Source organism: Lithobates pipiens, unplaced genomic scaffold, assembly GCF_037356315.1.
Source record: "Lithobates pipiens isolate NorthernLeopardFrog02 unplaced genomic scaffold, aLitPip1_a1.2 Scaffold_10, whole genome shotgun sequence".
Lineage (NCBI taxonomy): Eukaryota > Metazoa > Chordata > Amphibia > Anura > Ranidae > Lithobates > Lithobates pipiens.
Genome location: NW_027507686.1, coordinates 17,950,557 through 17,967,574, shown reverse-complemented (window position 1 = coordinate 17,967,574; position 17,018 = coordinate 17,950,557). Strand labels below are relative to the sequence as shown.

The 17,018-nt window shown below is 47.0% G+C and overlaps 1 protein-coding gene across 3 annotated transcripts in view; it reads right to left on the bottom strand.

The window, feature by feature from the left end:
* Window positions 1-13,692, bottom strand: part of DHX38 (DEAH-box helicase 38) — a 41,899-nt gene extending 28,207 nt beyond the window's left edge. The window contains exons 1-4 of one of the 3 annotated variants that reach the window (XM_077451982.1): window positions 13,542-13,692; window positions 9,827-10,204; window positions 3,687-3,850; window positions 716-829 (exon numbers count right to left, since the gene is read on the bottom strand). In XM_077451982.1, the coding sequence (XP_077308108.1) occupies window positions 716-829; window positions 3,687-3,850; window positions 9,827-10,134 (586 nt within the window). In that variant the 5' untranslated portion in view covers window positions 10,135-10,204; window positions 13,542-13,692. Of the gene's footprint in view, window positions 1-715; window positions 830-1,007; window positions 1,170-3,686; window positions 3,851-9,826; window positions 10,205-13,541 lie in introns of those variants that run through there. The other 2 variants (XM_077451991.1, XM_077452000.1) reach the window with 2 other exon arrangements.
* Window positions 13,693-17,018: the final 3,326 nt, after the last annotated feature.

Sequence of the window (17,018 nt, the reverse complement as noted above, 5' to 3'; positions counted from 1 at the left end):
ATGCCACCCAGTCAATAATACAACCACTTTCTGGCCATCATTCTGCTATATGGCAGACAGGAAGTGGTTTAAACAGCTATGAAGAGTGAGGTAAGCATGGGTAGAATAAATGGAAAGTGTTTTTTGCAAAATAAGTACATTAATGCTATATTGGTACATAGCGGGGCGAGAATTTAGAGAAAAACAAAAAAGGGTAAACTCAGGCTTTAACGCAACCTGTCAAGTAGGAAAAAAAAAAAATGAATATATATATATATATATATATATATATATATATATATATATATATATATATATATATATATATATATATATATATATATATAGTGTGTTTTTTTTTGTTTTTGTTATTAAATGCTCCTAATCAGCCTTTATTAACTCCTGATTCTCCTCCAATTGTTTTTCTGTTGATTTATTTTTGATCACTTCTGTTTTCTAAACCTTTAACAATTAAAAATGTTTTTTTATTTGCTTTGTTCATTAATATTTTTAAACCTTTAACATATATATTTACACGTCTTACATTGAAAAACAAAGTGCAAAATGTAATTAAAAAAATAAAATTGAATTTGTAAATAACTTTCCACTGTACCATTTCTGGCAGCTAAAGTGTAAACAAAAACAGCAGGTACAAAATTTATATATATATATATATATATATATATATATATATATATATATATATATATCCATACTATACACCACTGGGTCATACCTTTAGCCTTGTGCCTCGGAGAGTCAGGTTCACTGCGTCTTGAACTTCTCTCTGATCCGCTGTCCCGCTCGGAGCGATCACGATCAGACCTGCTGCTCCTGTGACTGCGGTCATCTAGTAAAAACAAGTCATTGAAAGAAAAAAGAAGAAAAATAAAAACTCAATGCAACATATTGTGGCCACCTAATCATATATAACCTTAAAATCAGAACTGTGGCCACACTATGAACAGTCAACAGTTTACATATTCTTAACAAGCAGTCAATAAGCTTTAAAATAATCCCCCACTGACCTCTGTTGCTGCAGATACTGTGAAGCAATTCATCCTCAATTTTCAAATTCATCCTCAATTTTCAAAAAGATCTAGTGAAGTTATTCAAGTTGAAATTCTGCTTTCTCCCCTCTTCCTGTTCACCTGCTCTTTGTTTATATTAGAGATTAGAGGGCTGTCAGGCTGCCAAGTCACTGCTGGGAGAGGGGACCTAAACAATTTAGTGAGGGAAAATGAAAGTGAAAGTATTTTTTTTCTCTCAAAACTGAGGATTAAAGTGGTTATAAAGCCCAAATATTTTTACCTTAATGCATTCCTTGCACTAAAGTAAAAAGAAAAAGGTTTAGGCATCAGTTAACGCCCCCTCATTCCCCTCCCTTTTCCTTTACCTGAGCACTCATTCGATTCAGCTCTGTGCCCATCTGCAGCTTTTCTCTCCCCTAACAGGCTTTGTCGACTCAGCGGGCAGCCATTGGCTCCTGCTACTGTCAATCAAAGCCAGTGACAAGGGAGTGGGGGTCAAGTCCCGCTGTCTGTGTCTATAGACACAGGCAGTGGGGCTCAGGAGCAAGTCTCAAGGGGTGCCCTCATAGGAAGCCACTTCCTACGGGGGCAAGAGCCAGGAACATCGGTGGGGGACCCAAGAAGAGGATGTTTGAGGCCACTCTGTGCAATTCTACTGCACAGAGCAGGTAAGCATAAACCAGCTTGTTTATTTTTTAAATTGCATTTACAATCACTTTAAAAAGGGTTGTTTTTATCTTAATGCATTAAGATAAAAAGCCTTCTGTGTGCAGCAGCCCCCCCCCCCTAACACTTACCTGAGGTCCCTCTCTGTCCACGAGTGTCACAGCCGTCCAGATTCTCCTTCGCGATTGGCTGAGACACAGCAGCAGCGCCGACGGCTCCCACTGCTGTCAAAGTCAGCTAGCCATTTAGGGCGGGCGACAGGCCTCCATGTCTGACTGGACACAGGGGGCTGTTACTCGGCTCGGGTGCCCCCATAGCAAGCGGCTTGCTGTGGGTGCACTGAACAGAAGGAAGGGGCCAGGATCACAGAAGAGGGACCCGAGAAGGAGGAGGATCTGGGCTGCTCTGTGCAAATCCACTGCAACAGAGCAGGCAATGTTTATTATTTTTATAGGAAAAAAAAAAAAACTGAGCCCTTACAATCACCTTTAAAGTCATAGTTAAAACAGTACACAAGCTTTGAATAAGCCCTTCACTGTACTTACAAGCACTGTGGAGAAATTCATCCTCAAAGTTCACAACAGAAGCAATAAACCAGCTCAAATTGGGTCTAAGCGATTTCTCTCCCCTCCTCCAGTTCACCTGCACTGTTTATAAGGCTAGGTTCACACCTGTGCAGGTGGTTCCCACTACGGGTCTGCAAAGAAAAACACTGGCGATGCGTTGGGGGTACCCATTAATGCGAATATCCCCACCTCCCCAATGCACTGGAAAATGCAGCACGATTTCCCCGCGGTTTCCGTGCCGGCTGCGTTTTTAAGAAAAGTTTCAGGGACCTTTTCCCTGCATTTTCTGGAGGCACAGCAGCCCATTTAAATGAGCCACACAAGTATGAACCCTAGCCTTATACAGACTAGATCAGGGTTTCTCAACTCCAGTCCTCAAGGCGCCCCAACAGGTCATGTTTTCAGGCTTTCCATCATTTTGCACAGGTGATTTGATCAGTTTCACTGCCTTAGATGAATCGGCTGTGATAATTACTAAGGCAGTGAAACTGATCAAATCACCTGTGCAAAATGATGAAAAGCCTGAAAACATGACCTGTTGGGGTGCCTTGAGGACTGGAGTTGAGAAACACTGGACTAGATAGCTGGCAAGCGGCCAGATCACTGCTGAGAAGTTGAACCGTGAAGAGAAAAGGATAGTAAAGCTGAGAAGCTTCAGGAAGAATTACTCCATAGTAGCTACAAAAAGTCAGTGAGGGCTTGGTTTAAAGTTTATTTACGGCTTGTTAAAAGTGGTTCTAAAAGGCTCAAGGTTTTTTTTTTACCTTCATACATGAAAGTTAAAAAAAAAAAAAAAAAAAACCTGGGTGCAGCAGCCCCCCCATACTTACCTTGAGCGAGAAAGAAAGAGGGGATCTGTGTGTAAATGGGCACAGAGCCATGGCTCAGAAGCGGGCCTGCTTGGGTGCCCCCACAGGCGCTTGACAGGAGGGAGGGGCCAGGAGCGCCGTTAGGGGACCTGAGAAGAGGAGGATCGTGGCTGCTCTGTGCAAAACCAACTGCACAGAGCAGGCAAGTATACTTTTTTTTATTCCTTTAATATAACTTTAAAGTCCAACACTGGGCTTCCCGAAGTTAACTTGATATTCCACGCCAGAGTTTAATGTTAGACATCATTCGGACCGGAACACCAAGGACATCACCAAGAACAGTGATGGAAAGGAGGTAAGTACTGCAGCCAAAACTGGTTGTTTGAAGCACCTGCTAGGCGATTTTTTTTTATCTTTTGTATGGAGTTGGGGTCTAATATGTAATTTGAAAGTCCATAACCTAGCCACAGTTCTATTTTAAGGCCTGCCCCTAACCTGGTTACCCACAATGCTGTGTTTTTTTTGTTTTATTTTTTTTACATATACTATTCTTATCTTATTTGTAAACTGCATGGACCAAGCTGTAGTTTAGGTTTACTAGCCCGTTACCTATACATTTAGGAGTTCCAGCTTACCTCTGTCTCGACTGCTGCGCTCCTTCCGCCGCCGGTCATCCTTCGATGAAGCATAGACCCCATGTTCCCGCCTGTCCCGTTCCCTCTGCCGACTCCGAGCCAGGAACTCCTCGTTTACCCCGCCGGTATAAGTTGGTGTCTCCACACGTGGCGCTCTGTAATGTCTTAAATAACAACATTCAATTAACACGGAGTAGAATAATTGTGCTAATCTATCACCTGAGGAACCCGACACATAAAAAGGACAAAAAGTCAGAGCGAGTATTATTTTCTTATTATCCCCATGTAGGCCAGTCCCATTGATGTCCACTGGAATGCAGCCGTTGCATGGCCATAGATGCTTCTCCTAATCTGCCATCTTTGCAGGTGCACGGCCCCCGAACACACACGGTCTACATTCAGGGCCCTACACCCACGTGGATTCCAGATTGAAATCTGCACCAGTGTCCATACAGCTGCTGCGGCCCAATGGACATCAATGGGACTGCCTGCATGAGGATACACGGATCACCAATGCATCCCCATGCGCACTCTATGGGCATACACAGAACTGCTGTAAGAGACCACGGGGCTCCATAGAGCCAACCTGACAGGGTTTCCATCCAAAAATAAAAAAAATTACAGTTTACTATACTGCAAGCATGAATGAACACAGTGAGCGATTGGTACAGATCACTGCAGCTACTGGTGGAAAGGAGGGAAAGGAGGGAAGTCACCAGCACCCATGTATGGTGCACAGGGAGGGGGTGATGGGTGCAGCGGGGGGCAATTACTGGAACCAATCCCTTGTATGGCTCTCTGAAGAAGCCGAAAGCCGGCGAGGAGGGAGAGGAGAGGTAGCCAGCTTTTAGCTGCTGGAGAGAGACAGCCATATGGGCGATCGGTTGCCCACCACATCTGATCCACCCAGTACAGTGACATGCATACTAAAAAAAAAAAAAAAAAAAAAAAAAAAAATCTCTCCTCTGGCCCCCAAAGCATCTGATCAAACCAAGACCAGTTTGGTCTGATGTTTTCACAAGCCATTAATGGCTTATTCACATGAGACCGAAAGTGACAAAATCCTTGTAGCTTCTAGTTTCCGACGTCACAGAGTGAGAGGAACAACATCAGTTCCTAACTGGGTCCCAGGAAGAGGATGCCACCGACCGCATCTTTACCACTCCCTTATGGGATAGGAGGGAGCTCAGTAAATGCAGGAAGGATTACACAGAATTAGGGATGCTGATATTAATCGCTGTATCGATGCATCGCGATTCGGGTGTCCCCGATTCGACATCGATGCATGTGACCATAGAGATCGATTGCCAGTGACATCATTGCCCTGCACCTCCCGAGAGAGCGCTCCGAGCCTATCTCCTCTCACTTCCAGCTCTCCTCAAGTCAAAGAATTCTCAGACCTGCCCGCTGACTGTCACTATCAAATCAGAAGAGAGGCGGACGGGGCTGAGAATTCCCCAACGTCAGGATAGATGTGAGACTTGAGAGGAGAGGCGCGGGCCGGGCACTCACATTATGGTGCTTATGCTCAGGGCCGCCGATATGGGGGTACAGGCAGCCCTCCCTTACTGGGCCCTCGCAACTGAGGGGCCCTGCAGTGAGACTGTACATAAGGGTTGCTGCTATCACCTTTTAATAGAGGATTGTCCCGTCCTCCTAGCCCACCCACATAGTTCACTAGGCTAGAAGGCTGGGACTCTGGAGCAATGACAGGACTCAGTAGGGAGGGACTAATGAGGGAACTTGAGATACCCAATGGCAGAGGAGGCGGTGCTGCCTATATAATAGATGATGTCATCAGTCAGAGCCTGGCAGAGAAGTGAGCAGAGGAAGTTTTCTTTTGTGAGATCTGAGCCATCACTGCACTGGCATCCCTTCAGATGAGAAAAATCAGACAGGAAAAGTGACAGGGGGGATGATTCTTCTACAGGATGCCATATGGATCAAGTAGGGGGTAAGGAGCACCAGTGCCCCCCTCCCCCACTGACTGGCAGTGCCTCCAAACTGCCCCCATTAGGCACCAGGACCCCCATCTCCCCTCACTAAGCACATGAGCCTCCAATCTCTCCCCCACTAGGCCCCAGGAACCCTCCCCATCTCCCCTAAGCGCCAGGACCCCCCCCCCTATCTCTCCCCACTAAGTGCCAGGACTCCCCCATCTCCCCCACTTGAGCACCAGTGATCCCTTTTGTCCTCCTTGGAAAAAAATAAAAATAAAATGGGGATATTTATTATAGCAAAAAGTAAAAAAAAATGTGTTTTGTTTTTTTTTCAAAATTCTTGCTTTTGTTTATAGCGCAAAAAATAAAAACCCACAGAGATGATCAAATACCACCAAAAGAAATCTCTATTTGTGAGGAAAAAAAGGACGTCAATTTTGTTTGGGTACAGCGTCGCACAACCGCACAACTGTAAGTTAAAGTAACACTGCCAAATCACAAAAAATGGCCCCTGTCATTCAGCAGCCAAATCTTCTGGGGCTGAAGTGGTTAAAGAGGAAGTAAACCCTGATGAGTTTACTTCCTCTTTCATTCCCTGCAAAGGCAAAGCATAATGGACTACTATGCATCGCATAGTAGTCCATTATGTGTCACTTACCTGACACAGGAGCCAGTGAAGTCACCGCTGTCCCCTGTAGTCCGCCGCATCCATCTTCTCGGTGGGTCTCGCAGCTCCGCCGCTGTCATTCGGCGAAGCCACGATGACGTCACTCCCGCGCATGCGCACGGGAGCCGAGACGTGCGGCATCTTCGTTATCGAGGATGCCACGCTCAGTGCGCCTGCGCGCCGCTGTGTACGGCGCATGCGCCGTAGACAGCGGTGCCCGTCTTCGGGCAAATATCTCCTAAACCGTATAGGTTTGGGAGATATTTCTTGGACCTACAGGCAAGCTTTAATCTAGGCTTACCTGTAGGTCAAAGTGGTTTGTAAGGGATTACAACCACCTTAAGGGAGCGAGGTTATTTTTTAATTCCAAGTTGCAGTAAATTTGTTTATTAAAAGTCAGCAGCTACAAAAAATGCATTCTTTTAATAAAGACACTCACCTGTCTCACAATCCAGCGACGTGGCCACCCGAACCCTCCCTTCTCTCCCCCGCCTGTCCACGGGGCTGGCAATACTACTGTGGGCATCTGGCTGTGACAGCTTGCAGCTTCACAGCTGGGTACGCATGTCTCACTGCGCTGTCCTAAATGGCCACGCAATCTTTTGGGACCCGTTATGTGTCCCAGAAGATTGCAGGGTGGAAGGGCCACCAAGGGGCCCAAGTGGAAGTGGGAGTTCGTCGGTAATCGTGATGCATCGTGGAATCGAATCATTGACCAGATAATCGTAATCGAATCGCGAGACCAGTGAAGATGCGCACCTCTACACAGAATGCCACCAGGACCGCCAATGGTGCTCACAGAATGCCACCAGGACTTTCAGTAGTATTTGCAGAATGTTTGCCAGGACTTCCAATGGTACCTGCAGAATCCCTGTCAATCCCTGCCAGGATCTCCAATGATACCTACAGAATCACCCCAGAAATTCTTATGGTCAAAGAATCCCTGCCAGGTCAAAAGCTGCATGGTTTATTTGTCCGTTCGTTTCTACAGGCACATTTTACCTGCAAAAAGCAGTTTTTTGGCAACGGCAGACTGACCCCTTAAAACTGAACCCCAGGAATTCAGCTACTTTTTACAATTAGGGTTGTAGGTTCTAGAGAATGTGCAATGAGGTGCATGCCACCTTGTGGACTTAGCTCTTTAACCCAGGGCTCGACAAACCCTGCGGGTGCCAGGTCGCATTTGCAACTAGAATTAGCGACCTGGCGCATCTCCGTGCGACACCGTCCCCCACCCACCAGTGCGCGATGCGTTGGGCCACGGCGCTAATTGAAGCCGCGGCTTTGCGGCCTTCTGCAGACCTATGGTTCCTTCTAGAGTATGGCGCCCTCTTGTGGTGGTCGTTGGTATGACAAGACAACCACGTATGCTAATGGGGCTTCCCCTGCCTGTTTTCCTTCCCATCTCCTTCCCTTTACTTACAATAAAAAATATATATAATGTTTGGGGGTTCTAACACCCTAGAGAATAAAATGGCAGTCGTTGCAATACTTTCTGTTTCACAGTATTTGCACAGCGGTCTTACAAGCGCACTTTTTGGGGGAAAAAAATACAAGAGTAAAGTAAGCCCAATTTTTTTTTATATTGTGAAAGATAACGTTACGCCGAGTAAATTGATACCCAACATGTCACGCTTCAAAATTGCATCCGCCTGTGGAATGGCAACAAATTTTTACCCTTTAAAATCTCCATAGGAGACGTTTAAAAAAATTATACTGGTTGCATGTTTTGAGTTACGGGGCGTGTTTAAAATTATTTATTTTTACTTTATTTTTTTCACTGTTCTTTTAAAAAAAAAAATAATAATTGTGTCACTTTTATTCCTATTACAAGGAATGTAAAAATCCCTTGTAATAGAAAAAAGCATGGCAGGTTCTCTTAAATATGAGATCTGGGGGTCAAAAAGACCTCACATCTCATAGTTAAACTAAAATGCATTAAAAAAAATAAATAAAATAAAAATTGTCATTTGAAAGGAATAAAAATAAAATGTCCCTTTTTAAGAGCTATGGACACGGGGGGGGGGGGGGGGGGGGGCCCCATCTTCCCCTTACTGGTCTCCATGTCAGGCCAGAGACATGTCCGGATCACTTCCACCGTTACCGACGGCCACGGTAAGCGATGAAGGTCACCGGGGCGTGGCTGGAAGGGGGGGGGGGCTCCTAATTTTTTTTAGCTGGCTCCTAGATTCCAAGCAAATTTGTCAAGCCCTACTTTACCGCATACCGACTATTACAGCCCGTGTAATTAGAACAGTGACTATGTAAAATTTTTAGCACTGATCACTGTATTGGTGTCGCTGGTCCCCAAAAAAAGTGTCACTTAGTGTCTGATTTGTCCCGCTATAAGTCGCTGTTCGCCATTACTAGTTAGAAAAAAAAAAATCCCTAAAAATATTCCATAGTTTGTAGACCATATACCAATCAGTATACACATATTGGAAATTTTTTTACCAAAAATATGTAGGAGAATATATATTGGCCTAAATTGATGGAAAAAAAACATTTTTTGATTTTCTAAAAATTTTTTTTTTTTTATTGGATGCGTTTTAGAGCCAGTTCATAACGCATGCAGTCCAGTGCAGTGCATTTTTTTTTTCTGCATCAAAAATGCCTGGATAGTAGGTTATATGGTTTTCAATGACAGATCACACCAGTGCAGCCAGTTCCAGGAAAAAAAAAAATGTAATAGAAGTAGAACATGCTGCATTTTTTCTGTACTGGAAAATGGGCATCAAAACACGTCCTTATTTTAGAAAGACGGAAGAGAAAGAAAGAAGAATGCACTGGATCGCATCAAAAAATGCGCATGCAGAAAAGCATCCGGAATGCACCCGGACTGCTTTTCTATGGTGTGACCCTTATAGGGGTAGCTCTTATAGCAGAAAGTAAAACTTTTTTTTCTTCAAAATTGTCGTTTTTTTATTTATTTTTGCGCTATAAACAAAAGAACAACAACACAGTGGTGATTAAATACCACCAAAAGAAAAAAAAAAAAAAAAAAGGATATCAATTTTATTTGGGTACAGAATCAAACAATCATGCAATTGTCAGTTAAAGTAACGCAGTGCCGCATCGCAAAACGGCCTGGTCATGAGGGGGGGGGGGGGGATAAACCTTCCAGAGTTGAAGTGGATAACTTACAAGTTTTTATTTTTACTGAGCACCGGGACCGTAGCTCTACCTTCTGGCACTCTGATGCCGGACCTTCTGTGCTTGTCCCTCCCCCTTCCTCCTGCCCAATCACAGAGCACCTTGTATAATGTGAACTCATTCACAAAATACAAAGGCTTCTGTGAATGAATAGCAGATGGGAGGGGTGGGCAAAAAAATATAAGGAATCAGGGTCTCTCCTATCAGATCGAGAGCTGTACTCCAGGAGCTCTAAAAAACAGTCACATGTAAATTAGAGAGATAAGTCCATAAGGTGGCATGCGCCTCGTTGGACTTAACTCATAGTATGCCAGCACATTTTTACAAAGTGGCTGTTGGTTAACCAGGAAAAAAAATAAAAACTACTAAAAATGTCTTACCTATCGCCATGGCTTCCCCGGCTGATCCTGTCGCTGGATTCTTTTGATCCTTCTGAAGTCTTTTCTCGCTCCTCCCAGTCTTTAGAACCTGCTTTAGCTTTCTTGTCCCCCTCCTGACGCTCCTTCTCCTCTCGCTCCTTCCTTTTCTGAGCGGCCAACAGGTCCAGGCCCAGCAGCGAGGAGCGTGGCGCGGGGGCTTTAAACACATGCTGCTCATTGCTGGAACTCTTCTTCTTAATCACCAGTCCTCCTTCTTGGAGAGAAGGCTCACTGCCCTCCAGTCTGTGCAGCGAGGCATCATCCTCCATGTTGCTGATGGAACGGCACCTTCCTCAGTACACATGCAATAAACGCAGAGCCGTCTATCTTGAGTGACTTCTGTAAAAAAAAAAATGAAACAACCACTTTTTTTTAGGCATACTTTTACATGGTTAAAAAAAAAAAAAAATAAATAAAAAAAAAATCAGTATTTGCAAAACCCGATTGTTTCTCAGGCGTCAGCCCGAGAAAGCCGCCCCCCCCCCCCGAAACCATTCCAGCAGCTCATGAGCCTCTCAGACTGGTTACCTGGCATCGTTGCAGAAAAGAAAAATTTGCACAGTGTACAGTCTTGCCTTAGTGACAGGCCTTTTACCGCATTGTGAATTTGTGTTACCGCAGGGACACGCGGGAAACAGTTGTTTCCTACGTGTCCCATTCACACCGGCAAGGCAGCCTAGTGCTGTGATAAGATGCAGACATGCTGCATTTTATCGCAGCTCACCAGCCCAACCCGCACTGCAATGTTGGGCAGTGCAGCACATCATGCTGCCTGACATTGTGGTGAATGAAGTGTACGTTTTGTACACTTCAAATAAAGCTTGTAAAAAAATAAAATAGAAGCCCCGTGATGCGCTTAATTGCGCACCCCACTGCCCCCCCAACAGGTGGCTGCTGTGCGATTTCACAGTGTCAGCGTGATGCTCTTAAACTTTGCAAACTCGAAGGAGACCCAATTTCCTCGCAATTTTGGTCACCATCCTTTCTTGAAACATACTCTATTGCCATGTCCATTTCCTGGATGTGGGCCCCGGACATGCTACACACGCCCAAAACACTTCAATGAATTACACAGGGCATATGTAGTACAACCAGTCCTTCTGCAGCTCCCTTCCTCACACAGGCTGGGAACTCCTGACTGATAAATAGAATCTCACTGTGTGCAGAAGCTGCAGTGTGCGAGCCGAGGGGGAGAGCGCGGGCTGCAAGCCGAGGGGGAGAGCGCGGGCTGCAAGCCGAGGGGGAGAGCGCGGGCTGCAAGCCGAGGGGGAGAGCGCGGGCTGCAAGCCGAGGGGGAGAGCGCGGGCTGCAAGCCGAGGGGGAGAGCGCGGGCTGCAAGCCGAGGGGGAGAGCGCGGGCTGCAAGCCGAGGGGGAGAGCGCGGGCTGCAAGCCGAGGGGGAGAGCGCGCGCTGCAAGCCGAGGGGGAGAGCGCGCGCTGCAAGCCGAGGGGGAGAGCGCGCGCTGCAAGCCGAGGGGGAGAGCGCGCGCTGCAAGCCGAGGGGGAGAGCTACAATGTAACATTATTACTTCTGTATCTTCTCTGTTTCAGACATGTGCAGATCACAGTGATGGGAATCGATCTGCATTATGTTGTCAGTTAAAGTAGATCTAAAAGGTAAAAATGGGAACCTTAGTTCCAACAGTCCCACACTGGCACCTTCTGGGGGCGGTCTGGGTTTGCCGGCACAACTCCATGTACATTCTGCAAGGGATTGCGAACCGGCAGGTAACTTATTTATTGCAGCAAAGACCCGGCCTGTTCACTAATTTTAATATATACGGGGTATGTGTATTTTATATATATATATTTTTTTTTTTTTATTTACAGGTAGAACCGCCATATAGTGCATCTGATGGGAACCTGACTCCTCCTCCATTGAGATGTTATGTGAGGAGTCCCCATCATAGCAGCTTCCTTACCCGATCCACACCTCCTCCTGGGGAGAAACACCCCATCCTAGGGGGGCCCTCATGGGGAGTGGGGGGGGAGAGACACCCCCATCCTAGGGGGGCCCCTCATGGAGAGTGGGGGGGGGAGAGACACCCCCATCCTAGGGGGGCCCCTCATGGAGAGTGGGGGGGGAGAGACACCCCCATCCTAGGGGGGCCCCTCATGGAGAGTGGGGGGGGGGAGAGACACCCCCATCCTAGGGGGGCCCCTCATGGAGAGTGAGGGGGGGGAGAGACACCCCCATCCTAGGGGGGCCCCTCATGGAGAGTGAGGGGGGGGAGAGACACCCCCATCCTAGGGGGGCCCCTCATGGAGAGTGGGGGGGGGAGAGACACCCCCATCCTAGGGGGGCCCCTCATGGAGAGTGGGGGGGGGGAGAGACACCCCCATCCTAGGGGGGCCCCTCATGGAGAGTGGGGGGGGGAGAGACACCCCCATCCTAGGGGGGCCCCTCATGGAGAGTGGGGGGGGAGAGACACCCCCATCCTAGGGGGGCCCCTCATGGGGAGTGGGGGGGGAGAGACACCCCCATCCTAGGGGGGCCCCTCATGGGGAGTGGGGGGGGAGAGACACCCCCATCCTAGGGGGGCCCCTCATGGGGAGTGGGGGGGGAGACACCCCCATCCTAGGGGGGCCCCTCATGGGGAGTGGGGAGACACCCTCATCCTAGGGGGCCCCTCTGATTGAGGTGGGCACATCTCATCCTAGGGGGCCCCTCTGATTGAAGGTGGGCACACCTTCAATCCTAGGGGGCCCTCTGATTGAAGGTGGGCACACCTTCAATCCTAGGGGGACCTCTGATTGAAGGTGGGCACACCTTCAATCCTAGGGGGCCCTCTGATTGAAGGTGGGCACACCTTCAATACTAGGGGGCCCTCTGATTGAAGGTGGGCACACCTTCAATCCTAGGGGCCCCCCTGATTGAAGGTGGGCACACCTTCAATCCTAGGGGCCCCCCTGATTGAAGGTGGGCACACCTTCAATCCTAGGGGCCCCCCTGATTGAAGGTGGGCACACCTTCAATCCTAGGGGCCCCTCTGATTGAAGGTGGGCACACCTTCAATCCTAGGGGCCCCTCTGATTGAAGGTGGGCACACCTTCAATCCTAGGGGCCCCTCTGATTGAAGGTGGGCACACCTTCAATCCTAGGGGCCCCTCTGATTGAAGGTGGGCACACCTTCAATCCTAGGGGCCCCTCTGATTGAAGGTGAGCACACCTCATCCTAGGGGCCCCTCTGATTGAAGGTGGGGGTGCCCGATCCTAGGGGCCCCTCTGAATGGGGAGGGCACCATCCTAGGGGCCCCTCTGATTAAGGGAGGCACCTCATCCTAGGGGCCTCACCTCATCCTAGGGGCCCCTCTGAATGAGGAGGGGGGGCACCATCCTAGGGGCCTCTCTGACGGGGCACACCTCATCTTAGGGGACCCTCTGATTGGGGGAGGGAACACATCATCCTAGGGGGCGCTCTGATTGAGGGAGGGGGGGACACCTTATCCTAGGGGGTCCCTCTGATGGAGGGGGGGACAGGGCTGTGCAGTGATATGGAGGCCTTTGGATGATGAGGACTCCCGGGTCTCTATGGTTCTCCCCCATACACACACAGGCGCCATCACCGGCTACAGCTGGAAGCCGCACACCTACCTTCAGGGGCCCCCAGGGCCGACAGGACACAGTCCATCCATCTCCACCACCCACACCCCTACATTCCGCCTATCCCTCGTACCTCAACCAGTGGGCGCCGCCATCATCCCGGCATATCGCTGTTCTCTCTATAAAACTTTATTGATCAGAGCGCTAACAGAGAGCCCCGCTTCCGCCATCTGGCAGCCATCTTAGGACTCTCGCTCAAAGGTTCCTCGCGAGCGTGCGCCGTCAGCCGCCATGTTTGTACACCCACGCAGCTTGCGCATGGCTTGCAAAGCGTAAGAGGCGGGGTGCTGGCGCCGTGTTTGTACACCCAAATAGCGTTAGCTTCCCCTTGTTACGCGGTACTGAGGTACAGACACCATATTTCTACACCCAACTACTTCTGTTACCAATTCTGATGGGTCGCCTAATCTGACGAAACACCCTTTACTTTGAATCGACGTTCTATCAGCTGTAACCTCCATGTTCGTACACCCAATTAGATCTCCCCTTTTTGTGATGTGGAAATGAAGGACGCCCGCCATATTTATACACCCAATTAGACTACAATCGGTCTGATTTTATTGTGTAGCTGTATAGAAAGTCAGCTGCCATATTTGTACACCTAATAAGACCCTGCTTTCTTGTTTGTACACCCACATAGGTGGCAGGTTTCTAGTAATTCAAAGACAAGAGGCCCAATTCACAAAGCTTTAACCACTCGCTTACTGGGCACTTAAACACCCTTCCTGCCCAGACCAATTTTCAGCTTTTGGTGCTCTCACAATTTGAATGACAATTACTCAGTCATGCAACACTGTACCCAAATGAATTTTTTGTCCTTTTTTCCCCACAAATAGAGCTTTCTTTTGGTGGTATTTGATCACCTCTGGGGTTTTTATTTTTTGCGCTATAAATGAAAAAAGACTGAAAATTTTGAAAAAAAAACGCATATTTCTTTGTTTCTGTGACAGAATTATGCAAATGATTAATTTTTCTTCATAAATTTTGGCCACAATTTATACTGCTACATATCTTTGGTAAAAATAACCCAAATTAGTGGATATTATTTGGTCTTTGTGAAAGTTAGAGAGTCTACAAGCTGTGGTGCGTATCGCACAAAATTGATCACATCTGATGTACTGGTGGCCTATCTCGCTTCTTGTGACCCGAACAAGTCAGGAAAGTACAAATACCCCCCAAATGACCCCTTTTTGGAAAGTAGACATTCCAAGGTATTTAGTAAGAGGCATGGTGAGCTTTTTGATGTTGTCATTTTTTTCCCACAATTCTTTGCAAAATTAAGATTTTTCATTTTTTTTCTCCACAAAATTGTCATTGTAATAGATTATTTCTCTCACGTGGCATGTGTATACCACAAATGACACCCCCCAAAAAATTCTGCTACTCCTCCTGAGTATTACAATACCACATGTGTGGGACTTTTTCACAGCCTGGCCACATAGAGAGGCCCAACATGCAGGTAGCGCGATCATGGGTTCTAGGAACATAAATTACACATCTAACTTGTTGACTATTTATTACACTTTTGAAGCACCAGGACAATGACACGTGACACTGATGACAGATGGTACTGATACGTGGCAATGATGACACTTATACGTGGCACTGATGACAGATGGCACTAATATGTGGCACTGATGACAGATGGCACTAATATGTGGCACTGATGACACATGGCACTTATACGTGGCACTGATGACACGTGGCACTAATACGTGGCACTGAAGACACGTGGCACTAATACGTGGCACTGATGACAGATGGCACTAATACGTGGCACTAATACGTGCCACTGATGACAGATGGCACTAATACATGGCACCGATGACGCGTGACACTGATGACAGATGGCACTGATAAGTGGCATTGATGACACGTGACACTGACAACAGATGGCACGTGACACTGACAGGTGGCACTGATGACAAATGGCACTGATACGTGGCACTGATGACAGATGGCACTAATACGTGGCACTGATGACAGATGGCACTAATACGTGGCACTGATGACAGATGGCACTATGTGGCACTGATGACACATGGCACTGATGACAGATGGCACTTATACGTGGCACTGATGACAGATGGCACTGGGGACAAATGGCACTGACAACAGGTGGCACTGGGGGCAGGTAGCACTGGGGTGGATGGCACTGGGGGCAGGTAGCACTGGGGTGGATGGCACTGGGGCGGATGGCACTGCTGGGGGAGGATGGCACTGCTGGGGGAGGATGGCACTTTTTTTTTTTACTTTTTTTTTTTTTTTAACTCGAGGCAGAATGGCTGCCGCTGCAGCCGTTCATCTCTCCCCTCTCACACTGTCTGTGAGGAGGGAGAGCGGCGCTGAGAGATGATCTCATATGTTTACATATGAGATCATCTCCCATTGGACACACCGATCACGCTGTAAACGGCCGCTGTGATTGGCCGTTTACAGCGATCTGTGTTTGCCTGTCCCCGGGGGACACGGCGAACACAGAACTTCCGCGTTGCGCGCCCGCGGCGGCGCGCATTGCGGAAGTAAACATTAGGATGTCCAGGGACAGCCACCCGGACGAACACGCCTGCTCTACGGCCGTCATTCGGCTATAGGGCGGGCGCGAGGTGGTTAACAGAAGCCTAAGACACTGGGTTATATTCACTAAGTATTATTAAATTCGCTATATATATATATATATATATATATATATATATATATACACACATTTTTTTTTAAATATCTCATGCAATAATAAAATAGTTAATTCATCAAGGTAAAATATAGAATTTGAGGTAAATATCATGACGAATGTGAGGTAAATACCGCAACTTCATCACGAATGTGACTTAAATATTGCAAATTCATTAAGAATGTGAGGTAACCACCGCAACTTCATCACAAATGTGACATAAATACAGCAAATTCATTACGAATGTGAGGTAAATACTGAAAATTCATCACAAATGTGCGGTAAATAGGGCAAAAAAAAGATTAATCATTAACCACTTGACCTTTGGAAAATGTACCACCTTCATGACGAGGCCATTGTTGCGACATGGCACTGCGTTACTTTAACAGAAAATTGTGTGGCCTTGCAACACTGTACACAAATACAATTTATATAATTTTTTCCCACAAATAGAGCTTTCTTTTGGTGGTATTTGATCACCTCTGCGTTTTTAATTTTTTGCTCTATAAACAAAAAATATAGACAATTTAGGAAAAAAAAAATATATTTTTAAAATTTCTGCTATAGAACATATCCAATAAAAAAATAGAAAAATTCGAATTTCTTCGCCATATTTATACACCAAATTAGACGATATTCTGTCAGATTTTATTGTGTAGCTGTGTAGAGAGCCAGCTTCCATGTTTGCTTCCTTTTTTGTACACCCACATAGGTTAGGGTGACGACATGTCCCCGGTTTCAGGGGACAGTCCCCGGATTGAGGACACTGTCCACAGACCAATTCTGTCCCCGGTTTTGTCCCCAGATTTGACTTCAACAGGAGCTGGGGCAATTTTCAAAGACAGTCAGTGCAGAATAAAAAAAACAAATTCTGAATTA